The following is a 24759-nucleotide window of genomic DNA, read 5'->3' as shown; positions in this document are numbered from 1 at the left end:
AGAAAAATGTAAGGCAAAGACCATCTGGTATCAGATGCTCTAAGTAAAATAGTGCTCTTAATAACTCAGTGTCACTGAGTTTAGTTTAATTTGACGGTATTATTTTTCCAAAGGTTTGTAAGGATCCCATACTCAGCCTCTGATAATAATTAATTATAGATTAGTTTATATGCTTTTATATTTCCACTTCAATCACTATGTCTTGTAAAAACAGACAAGCTTAATGTAGTTACTGTTTCTTTAAATTGCAGTACCATGGCCACAGTCTAGTAATATGAATTTGTTCATACTGATAATAGAGGAAATATTTTGGACTTAAAATTGTGGAGACGATATACTTCATTGGACGAATGACTGGCCAGTTCTCGTAGCCGCCATGAAAAAACACTAGGTTCTCATGACTGTCAGCTAGTGCAGAATCTTGCTGTACTGATTTGAACATCCTGAAATAATCAACAGCCTTTCAGAGATCAGTTCTCACTGTTCACGCTTTGTATGTGTACGTTGCCTTTTGTAGAGGCGTTCTTAAATTTTACTCATGGTCCTACCATTTGGGAGCGGACTGCTCCATTCTTTTGACATACTGTAGTAACTTCAAAGTATTTTGTGCTCAAACCTTAATATCCTCAGGGCAGTTTTTTACTAAAAAAAAAACCTGCCTATTTCCTCCCCACATTTTGTATGGAAGCTTTTCAAGGTATATATATTTTCTAATCATGGTGAATTTCCTCCTAGAAAGGCGTAAGTGAAAAAGCAGGGCTTGTAGCAAGTTTCTGTGGACTTTTTTGCATTTGGGGCTTCTACTTTGTGTTTCTCTCTCAGCAAAATCTTGGAAGATGACTGTATTTGCATCAAGCCTGAGAGCTGAGTAAGGTTCACCTAAGGGGATACATTTGAAATATAGCCAGCAATTCATCTCTGTTGCTGCAAGCTGTCAGCATTTGATAGTCTGAATCAGGAAATTTAAGTTTCCCTTTCCTATGCCACTTAAAGTTAGTATTTTTGGAAAAGGTGGAATGTCATTTTCCCCAACTACAGAGAAAGTCAAGTAGTTTATAAATCAAGTCATATGGTTGTTTAGCAGGAGATGTTTATTCTGTCCATAAACTCTTACAGATATTATCAGGATCAGAAAGTCAAAGAAAAGGATTTCAAATCCAGAGAGAAAAGCAGTAGCTAGTTTACTAGGATGAATGAGAAAATTATTATGCAAGTCTGCAAAAAAACAAGCAAAATTTCATAACTTCATAAATGAATCAACTGGGTTTAGTTAATTTTTGGAAGAGTGATGATTGTCTGTTGACTCACCTGACTTCTGAAGAATGGGAAATGAGTCACATGGGGTAAGATGTTGGTTGCACCCTTTAAATAATGGTAGTTGTTGGTTAAGTTCCCATGACTATGAAAAAAGAACCTAATGACATAATACGCCAACCATAAAGGGACTGAAGGAAATGCAGGAAACTGGAAAAAAGGTGGTGTCATGGGAGGAGATAACGTTACATGTAGTGGTTGGTCTACCCAAAAAGTCAGTGCAGTACCTGGTTCATGAACTCTATTATAATGTGCAGTAATTACAGAGGAGGACACATGTAAAATGATTGTTTGTGGACTGACGGAGTGGTATAAATTCTGTTATCACCATAAATTTTTCTGAACAACTTTAGAGACAGACCTTTGCAGTCCTTCAGGAGATAGTTACACGAATCGGAATATCTCAGGCACTTAGTCAACTGCCTTATAAATATACAAGAGGAACTGAGTCGACAAGTATACAAGAGTTGCTGACACAGGTTTTGTGGGTTCTTGCCAGTATAGAATCATTTGTATTAACAACATCTTTCCACTTTGAATACTGAAAGAATTCTGAAAAGCGAAGCAAAAAATTGTTTGACGTATCTATCCTGAAAGATAGCTACCCAGAATGAAAATATTAAATATCAAAGAATATTTAATGGCATTTTGATATCAAAAAGGAAGAGAAAAATAACAGATAGTTCCATTCCTAGATAGAAATATAGGTTTTAAGTAGATCATCTCATTTCCTTAATATCTAAATATGTTACCAGGATTTTCATAAGCATTTTAGTATATTTACTTGTTTGGATAAGGAGATTTTATTCTATCGAGAATTCATTCTGCAACAAGACTAAGGTTAATCAAAGGAAGATACTTCTAAACTTTACCTAACCAAATCACCATAAAACAGCTTTTGCTACTTTCGTATTAAAGAAAAAAAAAAGAATTTGTCTGAGGTCAGCATACCTTTTCCTTGCTTTTCTAGTCTGTGTTTTGTTTTTTCTTAGCTGTCTGGAGGCAGTACTATCCGATGACAAAACTGGTTTGGTTTCTTTTGTTTTTTTTAATATGGAAGTCAAAACTGCAGAACCATTATAATCAAATTTCCATTAATTCCTCTACACTTAACACATGCCCAGAACAACTTTTGGGTATAAATCAAAATTTCAACCCAGATAAATGCTTTGGAAAATGGAGGTGATAATGTTAAATAGGATCTTAATCATCTTTAGTAAAAGGAAGGTTATAGTGTCTTGTAAGTAAACAAGTATGGCATGATGGAAGGAGAAATTGAGATACACAGTGTTGCTTAACCATTGCTTTATTTTCTAAGCATACGTACATAAATACATACCAAAAAAAAAAGGCACTTACTTAACAGTAGTTTAAATTACCAGATACAGACATAAGAAGTTTTAGAAAATTGGTAATTGCATAGATTCACCACTAGATTAATGCTTTGGAAGGAATGTTGATTTGGAATCTAAAATTAAACAATTAGACTGATTTCATAAGTTGCTGTGAGGATGCAGAGTTACTACATAAAATGGATATTTAGGTAATGCAATATTGGCAGTATGCCCAGGATATAAAATGATGCATAAAGCTATGTTGCAGTAAAATATTACTGTCAAGAAACACTGCCCCTTTCAGGATATATTTATAACTCGAATTTAATCAATATGCAGTTCTGCAATGCATGTCACAGAATCTGAGGAAGAGTCAATAACAATTAACAAGACTGTTATAATTAATTATGAATCAATAGCGTATTTCTTAGAACATGACTTGCTATGTTTACTAATGCTTCACTTCTGAAGTGACACTGTTTACCAGATTAAGCCTAAATAGTGAGACATATGTAAATATTACAAAAGTATATCCGTTATAGCATTGCTGAAATACACTATTGGAATAGACTCTGGGCTTACAAGAATAGAGTTAAAATCTGAATATATTTTTGTTTTGTATTACCAGAGCTCATTCTGAAGAAAATTAACTTATCAAGTAGGACTCCTGCACAGTAGACCAGATGTACATGAGGAATTTTTCATTTTGCATTTTTTTCCCATAAAACAAAACACAAAGTCTTGAATGGAAAACACTCTGCATCTTTAAACTGATGTTCAGCATTTTAAAACACTGTAGTGATCTGTACATTTTCTGCTACTCAGTTACACGTTGCACTATGGGAACCAGCTTCTGTCTAAAAGGAATATTGGAGTTCTCATTCCAGACCACTTGGTGTTCAACTTCATGGTTTTACTGCCTCAGATTTGCGCTAGTTTCTAAAGCTCTGAAATTTAACTTGCTGGTTACTACATTAAGTTCTCAAATAAGGTAATGATCTCTCATTTGGGTTTACTTGGTGATAAATGTTCTGGGCCTATTATCTACAAAGTAATTGGATATTTTGTTTTGTAGTATCATATATTAAGAAATCGGATTCTAAACTATTGAATCTTCTAAATTTTTTGTGAATTAGAATTCAGCATGTAGAAGAGACTTAATTTTTAATGACTTTTAAGATAGATTCTTTCATTTCAATATTCCCTGTGTAGTAAAACAGAAATAATGGCTGCTTTAGGGCAGTCATTGAGAATGTTATGGCAGTAGTCAGTTTTTATTTTAAAGATAATTTGAAGCATTATAGTAGTTTAGGGTTAGTCATTGTTTCACAGCACTTGCTTAACTTGCTTTTTATTTTCTTCCTGCTGATCACAGGAAGTTGTTAATGCATGCCTTTTAGCACAGAATGATGTAAATGCTATTTAACTGTTCTTGGAGCTGCAGAAGGCAGCTTGACAAATGACATAAAGTTTAATGGTACATGCTGAGAACTCAAACGTGTGCAAAAACAATGTAGATCTGTTTTTTCTGTAATGTATGCATGCTGGGATGTGCCAGATGTTCCAGACACTTTTTTTGGATGATAGGCAGTCTAAGTGCTACTATGATAAGGACTGTCTGGGAGAATCATATGTACTCAGCTCCATATGACTGAAGGAGGAGTCTTTTATTGCCAATTTTGTAGGAAAAGTGCTCATGTGTTATTTCTTCCTTCCCGGTTTTGCAGAAAGAAACAAAGCTATGCTAAGTGTCAAGGATGAGAATTACTTTCTTCAGAGTTTTATTTCCTTTCTGAATTGCTGAATAAATTCTATCTTTGATTTTTATTTAAGTATCTGTAATATGGAAAACATTCCTTCCCTACCTTGCAGGTATGTTGAGAAATCACTATGAGAATGATTACGTGGAATCTAGCTGCTCAGAGAAGCCAATATAAGTCTTTCTAGCTTCTGTAGCTTCAAACTGATTCTGGTCAGTTGTATTGATTGTAAGATAAGGTTATTTTGCATTTGTACCGTACCATAACTGTGTACGTGAAGGCTTGAGCTGACGAGTATCCAGCTAGTACTGTAAGATGGATCCTTCAGTAGCAATGTCCAATAATATATTTCTTTACAGTTCTGTTCAGACATGATTCTCTAAACTATGCTCTTCATTAGTCTATAAAGTGTTCAAAAGGGAAAAGGCATTTCACAGTACAAAGGAAAATAAAGGGAAAGAAACTATGGTTGTCCTTGATTTCTATTAAAAAACCACCTATTTGCAATAAGGAAAAGCAAGAAGGCATTTGGATTTGTGTTGGGTTTTAGTCCTGAGCAAGTTATTCCATAAAGTAAGTTCTGTCATATGCTGAAAAGTTTTGCCTATGAGTTCCACTGCACTAAGGAAGTTAAATTACCATTGAATCTGAACTTTTGGTACCCTTTATACTCTGTCTATAATGCAAAGTGAAAACCATGTACAGATTCTCTACGTTAGACCAAATTCAGCTCGATGTATCTGCACAGCGCAAACCAGCGTTTGTTTCAGATATACCTTTTCAGATCATGAAGCAACTTAGAAAAACGGTTGTGCTTACTCCTGAAATAATATATTGCATCTGGATCCAAGCATAGTATGTCTGTCCGTCTCTATAGAGCAGCTGTGAAGCTCAGCTGAGGTATGAGCATTGCCGTTACTTGTTGTGGACCTTGTCTTGGGCTCCAGTCGTGCAGTATTTCAGGAAAGGGCCTGGAATTTTGCAATGAACACACTGCAGTGGTTAGACTGATGCATTTGCGCTGGTCAGTGATACCTGCTTCAGCAATTAAACCGTGAGAGAGGCTATGTATTACTACTTGCTTCCAGATGTTTAGGCTACCCTGTTTGGTTTGAATTCTTTAAACTGATAGTTACACTAGGATACTTTACAGCAAAGCAAATATGAGGCTGTCTTTATCCAAACATACACAATGTTTACATAAGTAATTTTTCTGTTAGAGCATGTTTAAATTATGTTATTTTGCAGTCTTCAAATGAATCACTACAAACTACCAATGACAGTCAGCAAATGAAGCATTCATTAACCTACTGTATCCTCATGTGTAAATTGCAATTTGTAAAGCATTCCGGAGTCCTTTGGCTCCAGAAAGTCACAACAGAGCTCAGATTTACTCTATTGTATTATTTTAGCAAATGAATTTGTGGCTTGTTTTTATTATTTCTTCAGGCTACCAAAAACGTATTTTATTTCTGATTTTGTATACGTAGTCTGAAGATAAATTTAACAGCCATTGGGATTGATACGATTCAGCATTTGTTAATAAATATTAGCTACAACTGATATTATTGCTACCGTAATTGCAATATTTATCATCCGGGAGAATGCACCAAATGCAAATATGCAAACTCATCTTCCTTGTAATACAAATATCATCTCCTACTGTTGCTGACAGAAGGATCAGCATGCAGGCAGCCAGCTGTAGTACTCGGAAGACTCTCCTCTGGGTCTTCCTCTCTACTCACGGGCTCAGGCCTTGGTCCCTGTCCTTTCCCTCTTCACCTTCTCAGCAGGCTTCCTACCTTCCCCAGCAAGAGAATGAGGACAGGGGTTTGGAGGAGGAGAGAAAGCATTGCGTGACAGAAAAGGAGGTCAGTCCTGTGTAGGGCAGGTCATAGGCAGCCTGTACCTGGGGGAATGGGGAAAGCGAGAAAAAGGAAGGGGAAGGAGTTGACTGTCTTTTTCCCTGACCTGTGTAACTTGAGCTACACTACATCCTTTCAACTTCAGCCACTTCCCTTACCTTTCCAATGGAATTCTGTGCAGCAAAATCACTGCTGGATATTGGGCTGCATGTCGGCTGTTCTTAGCTTCTCAGCAAGAAAATGTTTGTGCTTCATGACAGCAGAAACTTGCAGTTCAGAAATACGTTCTATCTAACAGCGTAATTTCGTATGATTGGATTTCCAGCTGTATTAGGGCTCTGAATGCTTTTTTTCCTTGGGAAGAACTGCATTGTGTTTTTCATGGGAAATCTGTAAAACTTCTCTGTACCTTTTATTAAATGGCAATAAAGTCTACTTCGTAATTTTTCTGTGATGAAATAAAATTCTGTTCTCTAAACTATAGTGGATACTTCAAGTGAATGTCCACTTTAGTTGCTATACATCTTGTATAAAATTAAGATTGTTAGTATACAACATGGAATGATTGCTCATTCCATAAAACTCAGTAGTTATAGTTTATTGCAATAAAATAATATCTGGTGTCTGTTCCAGAAAAACAAGAGTTTTGGAGAACACAAATATATTTACAAGTTAATATGCTGCTTTTCTTTACCAAAAAAACGCCCATCCGTTTCTTTGGAACACAGTATGTCGTCTTAGTTTTTGAAGAAAAGAAAGATTTTTTTTTTTTTTGTTGGTATTTTGGGGCGGGGGGGGGTTTCTTTTTTACACCTTTGATGTCAGATTAAACTTCCCTTAAATTTGTTTAATTTCCCTTAAATTAAAAGAGCGGATTGATGAGGACAAAGGTAGGCTTTGGTGAACATAAAATACAGGTTATCCATTGTTGTGATTTGTCCTTTTGGACTACTTTTTGCTTTACTACATGAGATAAATTTTGTTAGTCACAGGGCAGTCTTCCTTTAGATATTCTTTTAGAATACTTTTTTTTACCTCATGTATAATCTGGGATAGCTTCTCTTCTGGATGTAACATTTTTCCAAAAATAGAACTTCCGTTCCATTAAAAATTTTGCTGCTTTCTCTGTTACCTAATATGTGCTGACATAATGTTCATAATGTGTCACATAATTAAAAATTCTGAGTGGATATTTTTCTTCTATCTTCAGTTAATTTTCTCACCTGTCATATTGGTTTTTCAGCGTAAAAATTGAGTACCTCTGAACTGTACATGGATGTAGTTTGCATGAGATTATTTCCTGTCTCTATTATCTCTCTCTTCAACAAGAGCGCATGGAAGAAAAACCTCAAAGGCTGCTTTCATTCGCAGCTGAGCATAATAATTTTGCAAGTGTATTCAGTGGGTTAAGCATGGGCTCACTGAGCTAGAGAGATAAGAGAAGCCCCTGGCAGCAAGGGTACTGTTTCACTTTTGAACAAACATAATGTAAAGAAATGCTTAGGATAATGAATATGTGAGTTAAGGAAAGGAGAAGAAGTCGTTTTTGTAGGGAATTCAATATCTGAGTATAGAAGAACAGAACAACAGTATTTATAATAAAGGTAAAAGAACCTTTTTTTTGCATCTGAATAAATGACACATCTAGGTGGAATGAATATGTTGCATTTCATCATTGAGATTAGTAACTCTCATTATCAAACTAGTCTCATTACTGACTATTCTAGTCTCTTCCACTAGTAAACAACAAATAAACAATGACTTTTTCGTGTTTTCACACTATCTCTGCAGTTCAGGGTTCTTTTGTTTTCTGTGATTTATGTGATTACTTCCTAGGAGAAAATATTTCTTTTCGTTATTAAATCCTCATTCAAGGAAACAATTTTTTGGTTATCAGTTATATATAGAAATTTCAGGATAAATAGGAGTTTCTACAGGATTTGCTTTGGGAGAGGATCATCAGATCTGCTTGTTAGACCGTATAGGCCTTATTGTCCTTTCATTTCTACTTGTGTAAGTCAGAAGTAGATCCAATAAAATCCCTAGAGCTACATAAATGTGAAGCTGACTCTAAAGAAGGCTGATAGATGCCAGTGACCTGAATTTCGCAGAATTTGTGCTTTATAGTCTGTGACAGCATGACAAGACTTGCGCCTCCTGAGCCTCCCACATGTCTACTAGTCATGAAAGTGGCCTTTTAGCAAGATGAAGTAGAGTTTTAGTTTGGGAACTAGGATAAGGCAATTTGTTTTCCAAATATCAGGAACATAACACTGTTAAGAAGCAGCTGCTCCAAAAAATGATATATAAGGTTGCTGAAATTGCACATAGGAGTCTACCTCATGTAAGTCATTATCAGTATTGTATCTGTGCATGTAATTACAATTACACAAGGACATTAATTATAGCTATATGTACACATGTATAGTAATGCCAGTGTGTAGTTTTTTCCATATACGCTATCAGAAATCCTGTTATAAGGTTGGCATTTCAAGCTAGCAACTAGATTGTACTCCAATGATAGCTTCTTTGGGGATAAAAATTCAGTCAAATAAAAGGTCATACACCACAGAATCACAGAATACCAGGTTGGAAGGGACCTCAAGGATCATCTGGTCCTACCTTTCTTGGCAATAGCACTGTCTAAACAAGATGGCCCAGCACCCTGTCCAGCTGAATCTTAAAAAGTGTCCAGTGTTGGGGAATCCATCACTTCCCCGGGGAGATTATGCCAATGGCTGGTTGTTCTCATTGTGAAAAATTTTCCTTTTGTGTCCAGTCGAAGTCTCCCCAGCAGTAACTTTTACCCATTACCCCTCGTCTTTTCCATGTGATTCCTTGTGAAAAGGGAATCTCCATCTTCTTTGTAGCCACCCTTTAGATACTGGAAAGTGGTGATAAGGTCTCCCCTAAGCCTTCTTTTCTCAAGGCTGAACAAACCCAGTTCCCTCAGCCTGTTCTCATACGGCAGGCTTCCCAGCCCTTTGATCATCTTGGTGGCCCTTCTCTGGACCCTCTCCAGCCTGTCCACGTCTTTTTTGTATAGCGTATGTGTATTTCCATACATATGTAGATAGTATGAATAAATTTTATTTTTATAATGGTATCATGGGTAGTGCTGCTGTCAAAGTTCTTTTACTCAGTTGGCCATACAATATTTTACTCGGCTGTCCACAGTATTTTCAGGGATGATCAGATTGGTTCATTCATATTTAATAGTGCATTAGCAGCAGCAGCAATCTGACTTTTTTCATGCGGGATTTTACTGAAGCTCTTCAAACATGTTTTGCTGTAGATGTATGCTGTTACTGCTTACAGTCTGCTTCAAGACAATATCACTAGATGGTATATTTTCATTTCTGTAGGTTCCTTAGACTAGATTTCAGTGTACTCTAAGGAGGATTAAGTTGTTTGCAGCACTCGGGAAAGCCTGTTACAGTTTTGCGTACTCAATTACTCAATGGGGAGCTCCTACCTTTGCTTGGTTTCGCAAGGTATGTAGGAGAACTCCCTCCTTTAAGTGTAAGGGCACCATTTTGTTACTTTTCATCAGCTAAGATGATCTCATTTGAATGGTAACCATCTTTGATATTGATGTTTGCTAGGATATTTTATCTGAATCAATTACTAGAACAAGTAAAAGGCAAATTTTTTGGTAGTAAATAGTATTTAATGCAGCAACAAGAATTACTTGTAAAATATGTAGCATCCTAGTTATTGCGGAAGGTAAGAGACAGGAAAGCCTATATAAGTGAACACTTTGAAGTGCGTGCCATTTGTGTTGTATGGTAGACAGTTTTGCCATGACATATGGTCTGGCTTGAGTGTGGGCTAACTGTGGCAACGCTTTATTCCAAACACAAGCATGTCACAGAGTGTACCAGCTGCAAAGTCAGGAAAAGTGCTTAGCATTCTTTAATTTTCAGCCCTATGATCATTACAGTGATCCTCATGAAACTTCATGTGCTGATTTAGTGATCCACTTTTGGCTTTATACAGACTGTCAGTATTTTCATATGCTTGATAGTTTGGAAATAAAACTTTGCCATTGAAAATCCTACTGTATGTTCACCATATTCCGGCAGCAGGTTGATTCTCCTTTGGATATGAGGAACACTTTGGATAACAGGAATGTTTAAGAGAAAAGAAAAAGTAGTCCTGTAGGCCCCACAGGTCCTGCTGTGGGGAAAATGTCTTTCTGATCTTAGGTTAGAAAACTGGTCTAATCTTATTAGATGCAAGCAGGTGACGAACCTGATTTTTTAATATTACTGTGGTATCATCAGTCCCCTCCAAACTTATTAGTTATTACCAGGGTAACTTGATCTCTTAAGGGTTTTTTTTGCCTGCTTCAAGTGGCAAATCATCTATTATCTATAGTAGAAATGGTACGGTAAAGGATGACAAATGATTCTGTGTATGGATACACCGGGGGATATGTGAAGGAGGGAGGTGGCAAAATGTGTGCTTGTCCCCTGGACATTTTAAAGTTTTCTTAGGAATGCATGCTGTTGGAATATACCTGTGTTACAGCCCGTGTCGTTAAACAGACCCAGCAGGCTTCCTGTCTTTACGTGTGCAACATGCGTTTCAGTTTTGTAACCGTTCTCTAAGTCATGTGCGATCAAATATCTTACAGTATGCCTAAAGCAGCGATACTAAAACACAAACATTATGCTTCAAAAAAATAATCTGTTTCCTATTTGGTTATTCAGAAAGCATTTAGAGTAAAAGATTTTTCAAGTCCAAATTTCTGCATTTATAAAGAAACACACGTTAACTTTATAACATATATTTTTGTAATTTTAAGATGAGAAACTGTTTTTTAGCTGTGGGAAAACTTCTGCATCATAAAGCTTGGTTTAAAGTAACAAAAACAGCCTGAAGATTTTATTTTTAATCCTGAATCACTTACTACTAAAAGACACGGTCATTTCCAAACCTCAGAGGAATAACCAGTGTAGTAAATGAAGTTATGTGAAGCTATGTAAGAATGGTATTAAAGAAAGCTTTGATGACGGGTTCATCATTGTTCTTAAAATCCTCTACAGTTTGTTCTTCTGAAATTCTGCATTCTATATTGTAATATTTGTCCGTTACACTTAACACACTCCCTTTCAAATATTAACATTTTGGCAAACATTGACATTCTAACACATTTTTAACTCCCTTCTTTTAAAGAGCTTTGATCACAATTATACAGCAGCCAAAACTATGTATAAGTGCAGATGCAAGTTGCTTTAAACATGATCTTCATTGTGAAATAACATTTAGTTAGAAATTGAAATAAATTTTCCATTTCCTTTTCCTTAGAGTTACAGAATTACTACTGTGGTTTACTTCTCTGACTTCTTTCGCTGCAGATACTGCGACGTTGAGCGCACCGAGGAAGTATAGTCTTTAGTCATGCTTAATGCTATTTGTTTTTCTTCTGCAGAGAGCAGGGGACACAGTCAGTGGAGATACTGAAAGGTAACTACTTCTGTTATTCTGTATTTAAATATATACATTATCTATGAATTATATTTACTTGTTTACTTCAAGAAATTTAGTTGCAGTATTTGAGGAATAAATTTTCAGGGTTTAGTGAGAAAAGCACATTAGTAAATGTCATAACTTTCATTTGCTAACTGCATCAAATATAAATATGAATATAAATTTTGAAGGTTGAAAAAATACTTCAGCTATAAGTTTACTAAAGAGTACTAGGGGGGAAAATATACTACCACAAAGCAGCAGATATTTCCCCCATCTTTCTTCTTTAATTTTTGAAATTTAGTATTTCAGAATCACTGATAAAAAGCGTAATGCATGTCTAGCATGAGTTTTGGAAATAACTGGCAGAATTTTTCAACGAACATCTAAATGCTAATTTGGTCTGTACAAAAGTTACTGTTTATGTTTGGCTCATTTGATAAATACTAACAATGGAGACTTCAGTTTGTCCCTTTCAATTGAATTTAATCAACTAATTCTAATGAATAAAATAGTGATTTTGTCTTTGTTTCCTTTGCAGTTTATCTGATGAAGTATGTTCATATTCTAGTTGTATCCAATAAGTCATATTAAAAGAATAAGTTAGAAATAACAGATACTTGGGTATCATAGAAGGGCCTAATTAAGCTTTATTGGAATCTGTTCATACGGATAATAATTCTTTTTTACATCTTTTTATCCTGTATATGGCCTAAACCTATTTAAGAAGCTAAACCATGCACGGAATATAAAATAATTAATGACATTTAGAGTGCTTTCACCCACCTAAAGGATTTACAATTGATGATTTTTGTCAATGGTATAAATACCACTACATTACAGCTAGAAGTCTGAGGTACAACAATATTAGCTGTCGATCACCAAACACAAGTCACCTCGTGCTGGATTTTTCGGGATTGTCAGCATTTTTACCTCTTTATAGGTGTATTAAACACCGTAGTTCATTTCAAAGGCACTTGTAATGGTAAGAATTTGCTGATGTTTCCTCAGTTGTAGGGCGCTGTGCATGTTTAAAATGGCATTCAACTAAATTGAGTAGCGCTGCTATCACAGATGAAAGTGAGGTAACGGTGGAGTTTGAAAGACTTTTTCTCAGGTAAAATTCTACTTCATCTTATAAAGGACAATCTTGTCTCTCCATTGCCGCCACTGTAGTGGTCCATCACCTCATCATCCATTACCTCAGCTAAATATAGATTCTTATTTTTACAAAAAATTAAGTATAGTCCTGCTTAGTATTTAGTCCCAATTCACAGCCAAAGCAGCATCCATCTTGTATAAGGCAGGGGTTATATGCAGGGGAAAAAGTGTGTCATTCTCAGTCTCTTTTTAAGTAACAATTGGATTTCACCTTTTTCCGCTAACCTCTTACATCGGAGTTTTCAGAACCTACTGTTTTCTGTCAATCTTACGTATTTACTGTTTTCCCTTCGTCTCCCAGCTCTGTCATGCCAGGTGCTGTTGTCCTGTTCTTCCCTCACACTTGTTTCTCCTTACTTTTTGTCACTCCCTTTTCTCACCCTCCTTCATTCCAGTATGGCTGCTCCCTCCCTCAGCTCCTTCCTACCTGACTTTCTGCAACAGAAACAAATCACAGACCCCTCCCAAAAAAAAGTCATACTTCTCATCCCTTTTTTGTCTTCCTTCTCCACACCTGTAGTTTCTTGCAGTTGCAAGGAAGAGTTGCAAAGGAACTTTGTTCTTCCTAGAGAAAAGCACGCCTAAATATTCTGAGTGGCTTGCACACGCTCAGTTTGGCAGGGACATTGCCATCCAGATGGAACAGCCTCGGTGGACAGGACACAAGACTCCAGTGGACATCTGCCAAGAGATATTTTCAAGGGACATATGACTTGATGAAATTTTGGCAAACTTTCATAGCAAAAGGCTATTCTTTTATATTCTAGCAAAAGGCTATTCTTTTATAGAATGACTCTCCCTTTCCTAATCCTCCTCCCACACATTTTAAATTTCAGGTCCAAAACATGACCATATTATATTTTTTCAATATGTTTTAAAAGAGGTAGAACGGTATCTTCTTGCTCCTAATAACCTTCTTGTATGTGGTTTAAGCAGCTTAAAACAAAATAAAAATATTTCAGCTTAAAGTCAGCTGAGATGGGCACTAGTAGAAGGTTTTTATCACATATAGTTGGGTTTTGGGGAGCTGAAGACAAACTGTGTGGATAGATTCACATATTTGGATGAAATAGCATTATTTTCATTAACTATAGAATTGCCTATACAGTTTCTGTGATATGATCGCATCCTTTTTAAAAAAGAAAAGAAAAAAGAAAAAAGCCAAAAACCAGAAGACGCTTCTTGCACATAGCAGAATGTACTGCATGCTGCAGGGAATATACACTGAAAACACCAGCAGCTACATGAGAAATTCGAGACTACAGAATGTTACTATGAATATCTAGCTTTTTAAACTCTTCAGATGAGTAGAATGTCAAGCCAGTCTAGCAGCCTTTTTTTTTTTAGCCTTGAGCAGAATAAAAGCTAGGTATTTCTGCATTACAACTCTGGTTTCTTCCAAACTCTTTTGGCACATCTACATCGCCTGTTTGCCCCAGCACTGCGCACAGGGCTAGACTTTCACCCTCCATGCAGAGCACCGACACCCCTCAGTAATGTGTGAATGGATGGTATCTTATGAAATCTGCCCCTGTCTGACCAATGCAGAAAATCTGAGCTCTACCTTTAAGCAGTCTCATGGCCAGAAAAGTAGGGCAGCCGCAGGCAAGTTGTGACTCTTCATTTCTGAGCAGGTGTCATGATTTAGGAAATTACACTCTGCAATTGGAGGTGTCACTAAATGTGTGAGTGTTCTGAGGTTTTAGGACAGTAAGCTAAATTAAACGCTTCCTTAAGAAGCAGCCGATTTGTTTTCCTTTTTACTGGAAGCAATTTACCCTGTTTGTTATTGTTTCACAAATGAGAAAGGGGTTATAGGCATCTAACATGTAGTCCCTGCTGCAGCTTTTTTGCAAACAAACATCTGACTATATGCTTAGCAGGGTTCACTGTGTTCTTTGATCTTCATTTTAGGAGACATTTTTTTCTAGTAACAGGAAACCTTGACCTGTGTGGATTCTAGACATGCGTGCGTAAGGTAACCATGACATCATTACAGAGACCTTGGGTTTGAAGATCTTGCTCTGCTTAGCTAACCACACAGGCCTGCAAGGGAAAGAGAAAGCAGAAAAGATTTGTAACATTCATGCATTGCACAACTGCTAGGTGCATAAACAGGGTTTATGACTATTTGCACTTAGTTTCCATGTGAAAATGCTGCTCAGGTTCTTTTTCATAACACGCTTTGTCTTCGTAAATTATTAGTGCTTAAAAATTGTTTTAATCATGTCTACAGCAGCATGCTTTGGAAATTTTATTTCTTTAGTTGTGGTTATTGCTGGAGAGGTAAGAAAAGATAAATATTTTGAAAATAACTTTTAGTCTTGACATGTTTTGTCAACTTTGCATGTACAGATACACCTGTATTGCAGTGGCTGTAGCACAGTACAGGTGCATCTGAGCTAGCTGGCTGATGCTTGAAGTATGAAGTACTAGCCTGTAGCAGAGTTCAGAGCCAGCAGCTGAGCCAGCATGGAACTGAGAAGGGATTTCAAATCTCACTACAAAATACTCAATAATTAATTTGCAGTGAGAATTTACTTGTTGTGACAGGAATACGTTACATAAGCTATGGAGGTTCTAATAACCTAAATATAAGTCATGAATCCAGGCAAGGTGGTTATAAATGCATTCCTGTGAACAGATAGATAAATCCAAATTGCTACATATGTGTTCTTGTGTCCCAGCCATAAGGAAATTTCACATTGTACCTACAATACTTTTCTGCACAGATATATTTTCTAATATGCCTATGTTTTGGTTTTGGGTTTGGTTTTTTGGTCGTTGGTTTGCTTGTTTGTTTTTTTTCTCAAGTTAATTATGGTGGCCTTGACCCTGAGCTGCAACCAGGTTGCACTTGGAGTAATTCAGAATGTGAGACATGAAGGTTGAACAGAGCTTTGCATGCCCCTTGCATCTAGAAATTTACAGCTCCCAAGTATTTGCCAAGTAAAAAAGAGCAGGATGATAGATGCCATTTTCTAGTTGCTCATAGCTGCTGTGGATCAATAGAGTTGTTACTCAGGCTCTCTGTGTTCAGAGTCGCCATATGCTTCTAAGTATCCAGGCGGCAGCAGGGACTAACAGTACATTTTCAAATGCAGACTTTGCTGTTGCCTATAATGTTTAACCACGAGCTTTGAAATTACCTCTTGATCTTCTGTGCTGTGTCCTTGAGATCCTACGTTTACGTAACCTTATGAAACAGGAGCCATCCTACGGAGAACTAGCAAGAAAAGCTCTCAAAATAGTCTGTCTATGACTGTGCATCAGCTTGGACATTCCACGTAGGTCCCCAGTCAGAACGATCAGAGTGTGTTGTGCCGTGACAGAACACGAAATACGCTACCCGGTAATTTATATCCGGGTATCTCTGTTCCAGGAGTAAGTTCTGGCAAATAGTCTTCTTGTTTTACCTACTGGAAACTTTTATAGATTAAAAAATTATTGCAAATTGGAATAGTAAAAAGATAAGTTTGGATTGCTCTGTTTGGTCAAACACATACATACAAATGAAAGAAATGATTAGTATCTAAAATTATTATTTAATTAATGGTAAATATATATTAGTGGTTTGTTATAACTAGAATCGTTTTATATTACTTCTAGTTTATAATCCCATTCATTACTGCCAGAGTAGGAGCTTAAAAAAGTCAACAATATAGATTTTACCTTTTACAGATACCAAAGATGAGGTGGAAGGTAGGTAACACTCAAAGTAATTATTCTTGTTTCCAGACTATATTCACTCGTTGGGGTTTGTTATTGGTATTGTGGAGAAGGCAAAACGATAGCTATCTAATAAGATACATCAGTTTGTTCTGACACAGTTATAACTTTCATTTAGTGATGGATTTCCTGACCCTGAAGGTAATAGAAAGAGAACCGGGATGTTATAATTAAGAGCACTGATAATGTGTGAGAGCCATTTTATTTGATCTTCTTTCTGAGCATTGCTTATGTGATCAAGGGATGTTTAATTTGTATGCAGCTGGCTAAAATCAGTCCTTGTTTTCAGTAGATACTCTCTAAATTTTGCAAGCTAAAACACTCTTCCTTACTAGAGTTTATGGGACAATTAAATATGTGTTGTTATCTTTCTGTGGTAGAAAATGAAAACATATTCCTCAAAAGGAAAAGAGGAATGAGTGTCAACATGGAGGTGGTATTCACAGTTGCGCTTGTTTAGTGATACTTGCTTCACAAAGAAATAGCAAGTCACTTCTGTTTGCTGTAAGAGGAGTTTTTGTATGAATAGAAAACGCAGGATACTCAGAGTTCTGGTGATGCTCTTCAATGGATGTAACTGCTCTGATAGCAAAAGTGCAGCTACACGGGTGGTTTCACACATTCAGTATTTGGTAGGTGACAATTCTCAGCATTATTAGAAATCTTTCACCAGGCATGTCTTTACATTCTGATTCTTACAGCTTTTATCAAATCCATTAAACTGGAATATAGTACTTCGGCTATCCCTCGTATTTCTAGGTTTTTCCATTCTAATTTGTTTTCTAGAGATTCATTATTGCTATTTTCTAACCATACAACACGGTTCCTCATTTGAAATCCTGATTAGAAATCTTATCACTAGACTTGCACCTCATTTGCATGTCCTTTAAGATGCGAGTTGGAAGTTACCACACCTACTCGAGTCCTTTAAATTCTCCGTGTTTTGCTTCCACCTAGGTCAAAGTCATTTCCATCTTTTTTTAGCTCATTCTTGTTAACCTTTCTACTTTAGCTCTATGTTCAGCATCATCATTCTGATTGAACATATAATTTAGTCAAAGTTCTGAAGAATAGGTAAGGAGGGAGGCAACCTTTCTAGCCATAGAAATTCCAGTATATGACACACAGCTAGGCAGAGCATATCAAAACCTAGAACAGACATTGCTAAAGTCCTTTATATTTCTGCCAAACAGGAGTACCTCAGAAATCCATTTGAGGAAAATTGTATGATAGAATAAGTATTTTAGAATGAGCTTTATTACAAAATTAAAATTCATTTAAAGTTTTGTGGATATTTGCTTAGTATTCTGCCTTTTTAATGTCATATGATGCAATGAATGTTTCTGCAAACACCCTGAAATAATTGTTTGATTTGTTATTGGTTTTTTACATTGGTATAAGTTACTTATAAGTGATTGGTCCTTCTTTTTCTAGATTGTGCAGTTTGTTTCAAAAACAGTATTATACATCAATAAGAAAACAAGCATTTAGTAGAAGATCAACTGTTTTAATTGATTTGAGAAATATGAGTCCAGGCCATTACAACTGTCACGGCACATTCCCTCTCCCTCCCCCCCCCCCCCCCGCCCCTTTCTTTTCCCTTCCGCGTCTGTAACAACTGTTCTCGTAAAAAGAAAGGTGAGGAATAACTCAACCAAATGTGACAGAGTATTTCAACCAGAACAGAAAACATACTAGGGATCCTCTGTGTCTACATTAATTGGTTCTGCCACTTTCACACAGCTAATTTACTTGTCTAAAGAGAAGAAAAGATCAGTATTTCTTCTTCTGTGATCTGCAGATCTGAATATTTGAGGAATAATTAGATTCAGGGAGTATTTGATAGACATAAAATCTTTAAAAAAAGCAAAACCAAACAACTGCAGATTGTAGAAAATGGTTCCCAAATAAAAAAATTAAGCTCTTTGTACGTTAGAACACCCATTCCTGACGTTTCATAAGATGCCAAATTTTGAAGAGCTTTCAAAAGCCTGGTTGCAGACTGCTCCTATAACTTTGCAACGTTTTTGCTGGTAAGGGTCTGTGATTACTGTAAGGAGATGCGTTATTGTGTATGCATGGAAGCAAATAAAACTTGACTAAGGACTTTTCAGATAAAAACACGGATGTATTATTCATCTTGTATACTGGCTGAGAGAAAGAATGGCAGCATTGAAACCGACACTTTCCAGATGGGTCAAAGCCGTGATTAAAGAAACAGACCTGCAATCGGGGGGAATGCCCAGCAGGACTGAAGTGCAGTTATGGCATTCTCCTGGGCAGACAGAAATGGAGCATTAATGACAAAATCTGCCTTGCAGCGGTTTGGGCGTCTGTCCATTCCTTTGCCAAATGTTGTACGTTTTTCGTTTTCAGTCGTTTCTTTCAATCCTTGTAATCTACAGACAGCTCAGAACTTCTAAGTCTTGCCTCTTAACTTTTATGACTTTAATGTTAATGTTATGCATCCCATCTTTTCAGTGCAGTCTGGAAATTTCCCTTGACTCAGGACTGGTAGATGCTTTTAACTGACAATGCAGTAGTTGTTTCTACTGGTAAATTTGATTTCTCATAAAAATGGAAATCATCAAATGAGAAAATGCCACTTTCTTGTCTTGCTGATTTAAGACATTATTATTATGACCAAGAGAATTTGGGAATACATTAAAAACGTCCACAGTCCTTTTATTCCTTTTTAGTTTTTCCCCTCAGTTCCTTTCCCATTCTTGCACTCCTTTTCTATTTGTACAACATATGCAAAAGCATTCACATTTTTAAGGTTTTCCCATTTGTCCGTTTTCTTACTTTTGAAAACATGAAGGGAAATGTGTGTCGAAGAATTGCTGTGCTAGATCAGAAAAAGCTGACCCTAATTCTGTGTCCTGGTTCCATCAACAGCCAATACTGTTTGTGTTAGAAAAACATCTGGTGATGCTTTCCTGCTTTGTTCTCTAGCCTTTAGAGAACTCCAGGAGAAAGCTCAGATACCATAGAAAGTATTTTTGCATTTTAAGTCTGTGTAAATTTTTGGTATCCGTGGCATCCTGTAGCAAAATGTTATGGAACTCTTCACTGCAGGATGCTGTGAATACCGGAAATTTTAATTGTGTTTGTTAACGAATGAAGGTTCAAAACAAAAGAAGCTAACTGCTAATTTTATGTAACTTATATAGCCCCTTTATTCAAGGAGACATGGAATATTTATTCCCTATTTACTCTCTTCAGAACACTCCTGAGTTCATAAACCTCCACAGCATTGCCCTCAGTTGCCCTGAGAGACAGTTAGATGAGTTTCTTTTCTCTTTGATGCTAAGGAATCAGAACTGTACGCTATTAAAAATTTTGGAGGACCACTGCTATGTCTGTACCTACCTAACAGCCTTCGCTATTGTAGTGTTTCAAAAGGATTTAGGAATACAACAGCTACTAACTATGTAGAGACAAATTCTTGTATGCATGGTATTTATACGAGAAAGGTATGCAGAAAATGTCCCCTTAGTAAGTGAAAAATTCACAAACAGGCCTATGGAACAGGGACTCTCGCAGGCTTTTCCCTTTCTAACTTAAAATGTTTCGCAGTACCACTGTGTCAGGGCACTGATCACCCATCCTCAGAAAAGTGAAACTTTGCCTGGACTTCCTCCGGGGATTTAGAACTGCACACTGCGCTCTGCAACAGCCTTTCTGCGAAACAAGCAGTATGCCAGTTTCTCTAATACAGGGATATTGATGTTAAAAAGCATAACAACTAAACTGTAGCAGCAGTTGGAGCCTACATCAAAGTTAGTTTGGGAAAGTTTACTTGGTGTTCATTTTGTTGCTAAGAGTTTCTGTTCTTTACAACGGGATTGTTTCTAGGCCCGCAGAAAAGGGTCACCACACTTCCTTCCAATAGCAAATGTAGCTTGCATTCCGTGTTTGCCAGCCAAGAAGCTACTGTTAGGACAGCAGTACTGCAAAAATACTACTGTTCTTCTGATTATTTAAATTTTCTAGTTAACTGCTAAACAGCTGTGGTCTTTATCAATTTCCTGTTTGTAAGTGCTCCCAGAATATGAAAGAGGTCGTGGTGGGGAAAGAACAGAACAAAAGAAGATATTAGACTTTCTCTGTATCTGGCAAACATATCTGACAGTCATGTCAAATTTGGCCTGACAGTTACACACTTATTAATGTCTGGGTGTTTATACACATGCTTACATATTGCTAAAGTTAAGATACCCAAAAAGTAACTCAAAGGAAGACACTTACTAAGCAGTTTGGGTTATTCTTGATTTGATTCTGTAATGACATGTGAAGGAACCAACTTTGCAAAATATGGAACATGTATGAGTCTCTCCTAAAGATCAGAATATCAGTTCAAATACATATCTGTAAGCTGTTACATTTTAAAGTGCAAATTACACTTAAAACAAAATTGCTAAATTCTTTATTTGTATTTCTACCTTCTTCCTGTTTAAAAATACTTGTTCTTTCCCATTTTAGTCTGGACGTAGGAATCCGCTGCACCTGTGTTAAATGTGGTTGATGCTGAAAGAAATGCACTAATAAGAGTCAGCCCTGCAAGAAAGAACCAATGATTTATATGTCCTAAGACTCAGTCCCTAGGAGGGAGGAATTGCGTTGGTCGTTTGTGAATCTTAGCTGATCAGGGTTGAGCATTTTTAGGCCAGTGATTGAATCAGAACCAGATATTCCTAGATGAATTATGTGTTCTTCAGTCAGAATATTAAGAATGATTCTGTGTTTCTTAATAACATTAACACTGTTCATTGAAAACAATGGTTAAATTTCCGAAGGGCCTCCTGTTTTAAGTGCTACATTTTGAATAATTTTGAAACATGATTACATCTGTAAGTATACATTTGGAAATGCATAGAGTGCGTGTGTATATGCACTACTTATTCAGATTAATTTTTTGCTGTAGTTATTTGACATCTTTCTTCCTCTCTGTCCTAGATATGCTAGTTCTGCCATTGACCGTCAAGGAAGCACATCCATGAGGAAGGTAATGATTTATAAATGTACTTAAAAAAAACCAAAAAATCCCTAACAGTTCAATTCATTGTCATATTTTTAAAAGATACTTAAGGTATCACAAATCTTGACATTTGTCTATATTATGAAACATCTGAAAATAAAAAGCTAGGAATAATTTCCATACTCAGGGAAGTAGCTACTGCAACCACAGCAGGTCAGTGTGTGTGCAGCACTTTAAGTTTAGTAGGAACCTCAGTGTGCGTTCTAAGGTATGTACTAGTTTTGGGAGGAGAATCATAGAAATGTCTAGGTTGGAAGGGACCTCTGGAGGGAAGGTTGCCCTGGAGGAAAAGAAAATTTTAAAACCTCTTAAAATATTTAAATAGAATGAATACTATGATAGGGAGATATGGGATTAAGATTTTCAAAGATTTTTGTGGTACCGATTTTGAAGGTCTTCAGTGGAAAATATCTAGACATCATTTTTTATTTTTTAGTATTTTGAAAAATATTTCATACAAAGGACAAACAACAGAACCTTCATTTACAGAATGCCTATTTCTTCATTCCGACTTAGCACTTTTTTCACTAAGTAGATGCTAAATAACTTTTGAGAGTTGCTAAATGTCATTCTACCTCCCAAATATTTACAAAGTGAGGCTAAAGACCAGTGACAATAGTGGAAGATGCGTGACTAAGTTTTCTGCAGTTTGTGAAAACCTGCAGTTGTGTTTATTGATACGCTGCCTCTATCTGCCAATCCCTCCCTTGCCTGCTGCCTCCACTGGAAAACACTTGGACCTGTGGTTGTTCCCAGGGATCCTGGTACTGCAGATAACCTGATACACATAATCTGAGGAAATCAGCACTATGTGCGCTATGATTTGTGTACTTTGCTAGTGAATGCACTGATGGCTGTGTTTGGAACTTGTTAATGGTTTTCCTTAAAAACGCCTAAGGCTCAAAATAGCAGAGAGACATGCAACCAGGTTTGCATTAATAGGCTTGGTTCCCTTCGTGCTGACAGGTAAGTGAATCTCTAGTCTCCAGGGCATTTTTTAAACATAGCATAACTTTTCATTTGGTGATTCTGTGACAGCATTCCTACTACTACACTGCGATTATTTTGAGGTCCCATTAATTTAGCTTCATGTAGCACAGATTCAATTCTAACACCTTTTTTTCTTTTTCCCCATGGTGTGCTTCTTGTTGGGTTTGGGTGGGAAGGCGTGCATTTTGTTTAACACTCTACTTCGTGTTGAGGTTTTGAGATGAGAACTTAAATGCTGGCAACCACAGCATGTTCTCATATAATCTGTCTGTTTCCCATAGCAACTCTGAGTCATTTTGAAGTTGCAAGTTCTGACTGTTTTCTTACAGCGTTTACCACAAAGTTAATCATATAGTAGTTCCTTTATCTTTCAGAATATGAAGCTTGACTTTTGTAAGTTAGCAGTGCTAATTAAGTACTGATTCCCAAGGTATTGCAAACTTTTCACTTTCTTTAGTTTTCGTGCCTTGAATACATTGTATGTGTGCATAAACAAAACATAGTAAGACTAATTAACTTTTGTTTTTAGGAGAGCTGATATTTTCAGCTCTCCTTGATTTGTTGTGCTTTTATTTCATTATTTTTAAAACTTTTACATTGAATGATGCATGCCAGTTTCTGGTGAGTATCCTAATGCATATATCCTCCAGTTTTCCGTTTTTCTTGCAGTTCTTTAAATTTAATCACATATGAAAACTGTAATTTAATTGTAGGGTTTTATTTCATCACTATATTTTTTTAGCCTAAATTGTGGACAAATTTGGTGATCTCTTTTTCAGGAACAGGTACCTGCTCTCTCCTAATGTGTTTCTATGCAGAAAGAGGAACATTGAACAGACTGTTTCAGTCACAGTCACCACAGAACTCCAGTTAGCACAGTATGACTGACCAGTACTGCTGCTGTGGCTTACAATACATCATTTAAAAAAAAACAATATTGCTGTGTATCTTTAATACTTTCTCACAGACTTACTTTTGTTTTTTCGTTTTCTGACTGTTTTTGCTATGTTTCCTGTGGCACAGGAGCAAGCATTAATCTTTGTCTTCTCTAGTGCTCAAAACAGAGATAAACTTGCAGCTATCAAGTAAATGGAGAATATGTACTCTCTTATGGGGTTACAATGCACATACACTTACAGAGCTTGTCACCTGTCAGAATTACAATATTTTTGTGAAGCATTCATGTAGTGTGACTGGCTGGGAGGACAGCCTGGGATAAACAGAACCCAGAAAGCTGGTGTTCTCTGAGCCAGCTCTCTCGGGAGTCAAGAATTGCTGATTTCTGCAAGTCACTAGAGAACGTTCATGCTGTTCAACGCTGGCTAAATTGCAGAAGGGTTACAAATAGGTCTGTGCATGTGCAAAACAACTCCCCGCTCCTCTGCTTTTACTTAAAATAAAACTTTGCCTCTCCGATAGTTGGAGTCCTGTTTTCAGCTGTTGCTTTTCTATAGTGCTTAAGCTGTAATCCTTTGTCATCCTAAATATGAATTTAAATAGTTTTTTATTTTAATTATAATCCTCAGTTATTTTAATATTGCGACATTTAAACACTTATTTAATATGTTGCACCACAGTTGTTAATAAGGACTCTTGTAGCATGTGGTTGCTTTTTGACCGCATGGTGAGGAGCTGCTGTAAGGGAGGGTGAGCAGTCAGATGATCTGCAGGAGATGGTAATTATCTGTAGTCACACCACTAGTTAAGATAGCATGCAGATATCTCCGTCAGTGACAGACGCCCTTCCTCTAGGCCCTCTACTGAGCTGAGTGGTATCTGTCACAAAGGAAAAATCGAGAAGATTAAAAAGATGGCCCTTTCTATGCTACCCTTTGCCTGGATCTGCTGGTTTATCGCGCTGTGAATGTCTGCTGGTTTTTCAGCTGGTAATGGCAGCAGCAGTTACCGATCAGGCAGCTACTTCATTGTGTTGACCTGTAATTTTTCCCCTAGCATTTACATGTTTGACGTAAATCCTTACCATCTTTTGATTAGTATCCCTGTTTTTAAAAGGTTTAAATAAATGAAATGTTTTTAGGTTTTTCTTAAGAATCTGTAATGATTTTATAATGCAGCCACAAAAGAAAGAA

At 36.7% G+C, this 24759-nt stretch overlaps 1 protein-coding gene across 1 annotated transcript in view; it reads left to right on the top strand.

Annotated features, from left to right (window-relative positions):
• Positions 1–24759, top strand: part of LOC104012938 (connector enhancer of kinase suppressor of ras 2) — a 209359-nt gene that overhangs the window by 157870 nt on the left and 26730 nt on the right. Inside the window, exons 14-15 of the mRNA XM_087749123.1 lie at positions 11711–11745; positions 21598–21646. Coding sequence (XP_087605249.1) covers positions 11711–11745; positions 21598–21646 — 84 coding nt within the window. The remainder of the gene's footprint in view (positions 1–11710; positions 11746–21597; positions 21647–24759) is intronic.

This window comes from Nipponia nippon, unplaced genomic scaffold (assembly GCF_047370975.1).
Source record: "Nipponia nippon isolate SJK-2023a ecotype South Korea unplaced genomic scaffold, ASM4737097v1 scaffold_12, whole genome shotgun sequence".
Lineage (NCBI taxonomy): Eukaryota > Metazoa > Chordata > Aves > Pelecaniformes > Threskiornithidae > Nipponia > Nipponia nippon.
This window is presented reverse-complemented; position numbering and strand designations above follow the sequence as displayed.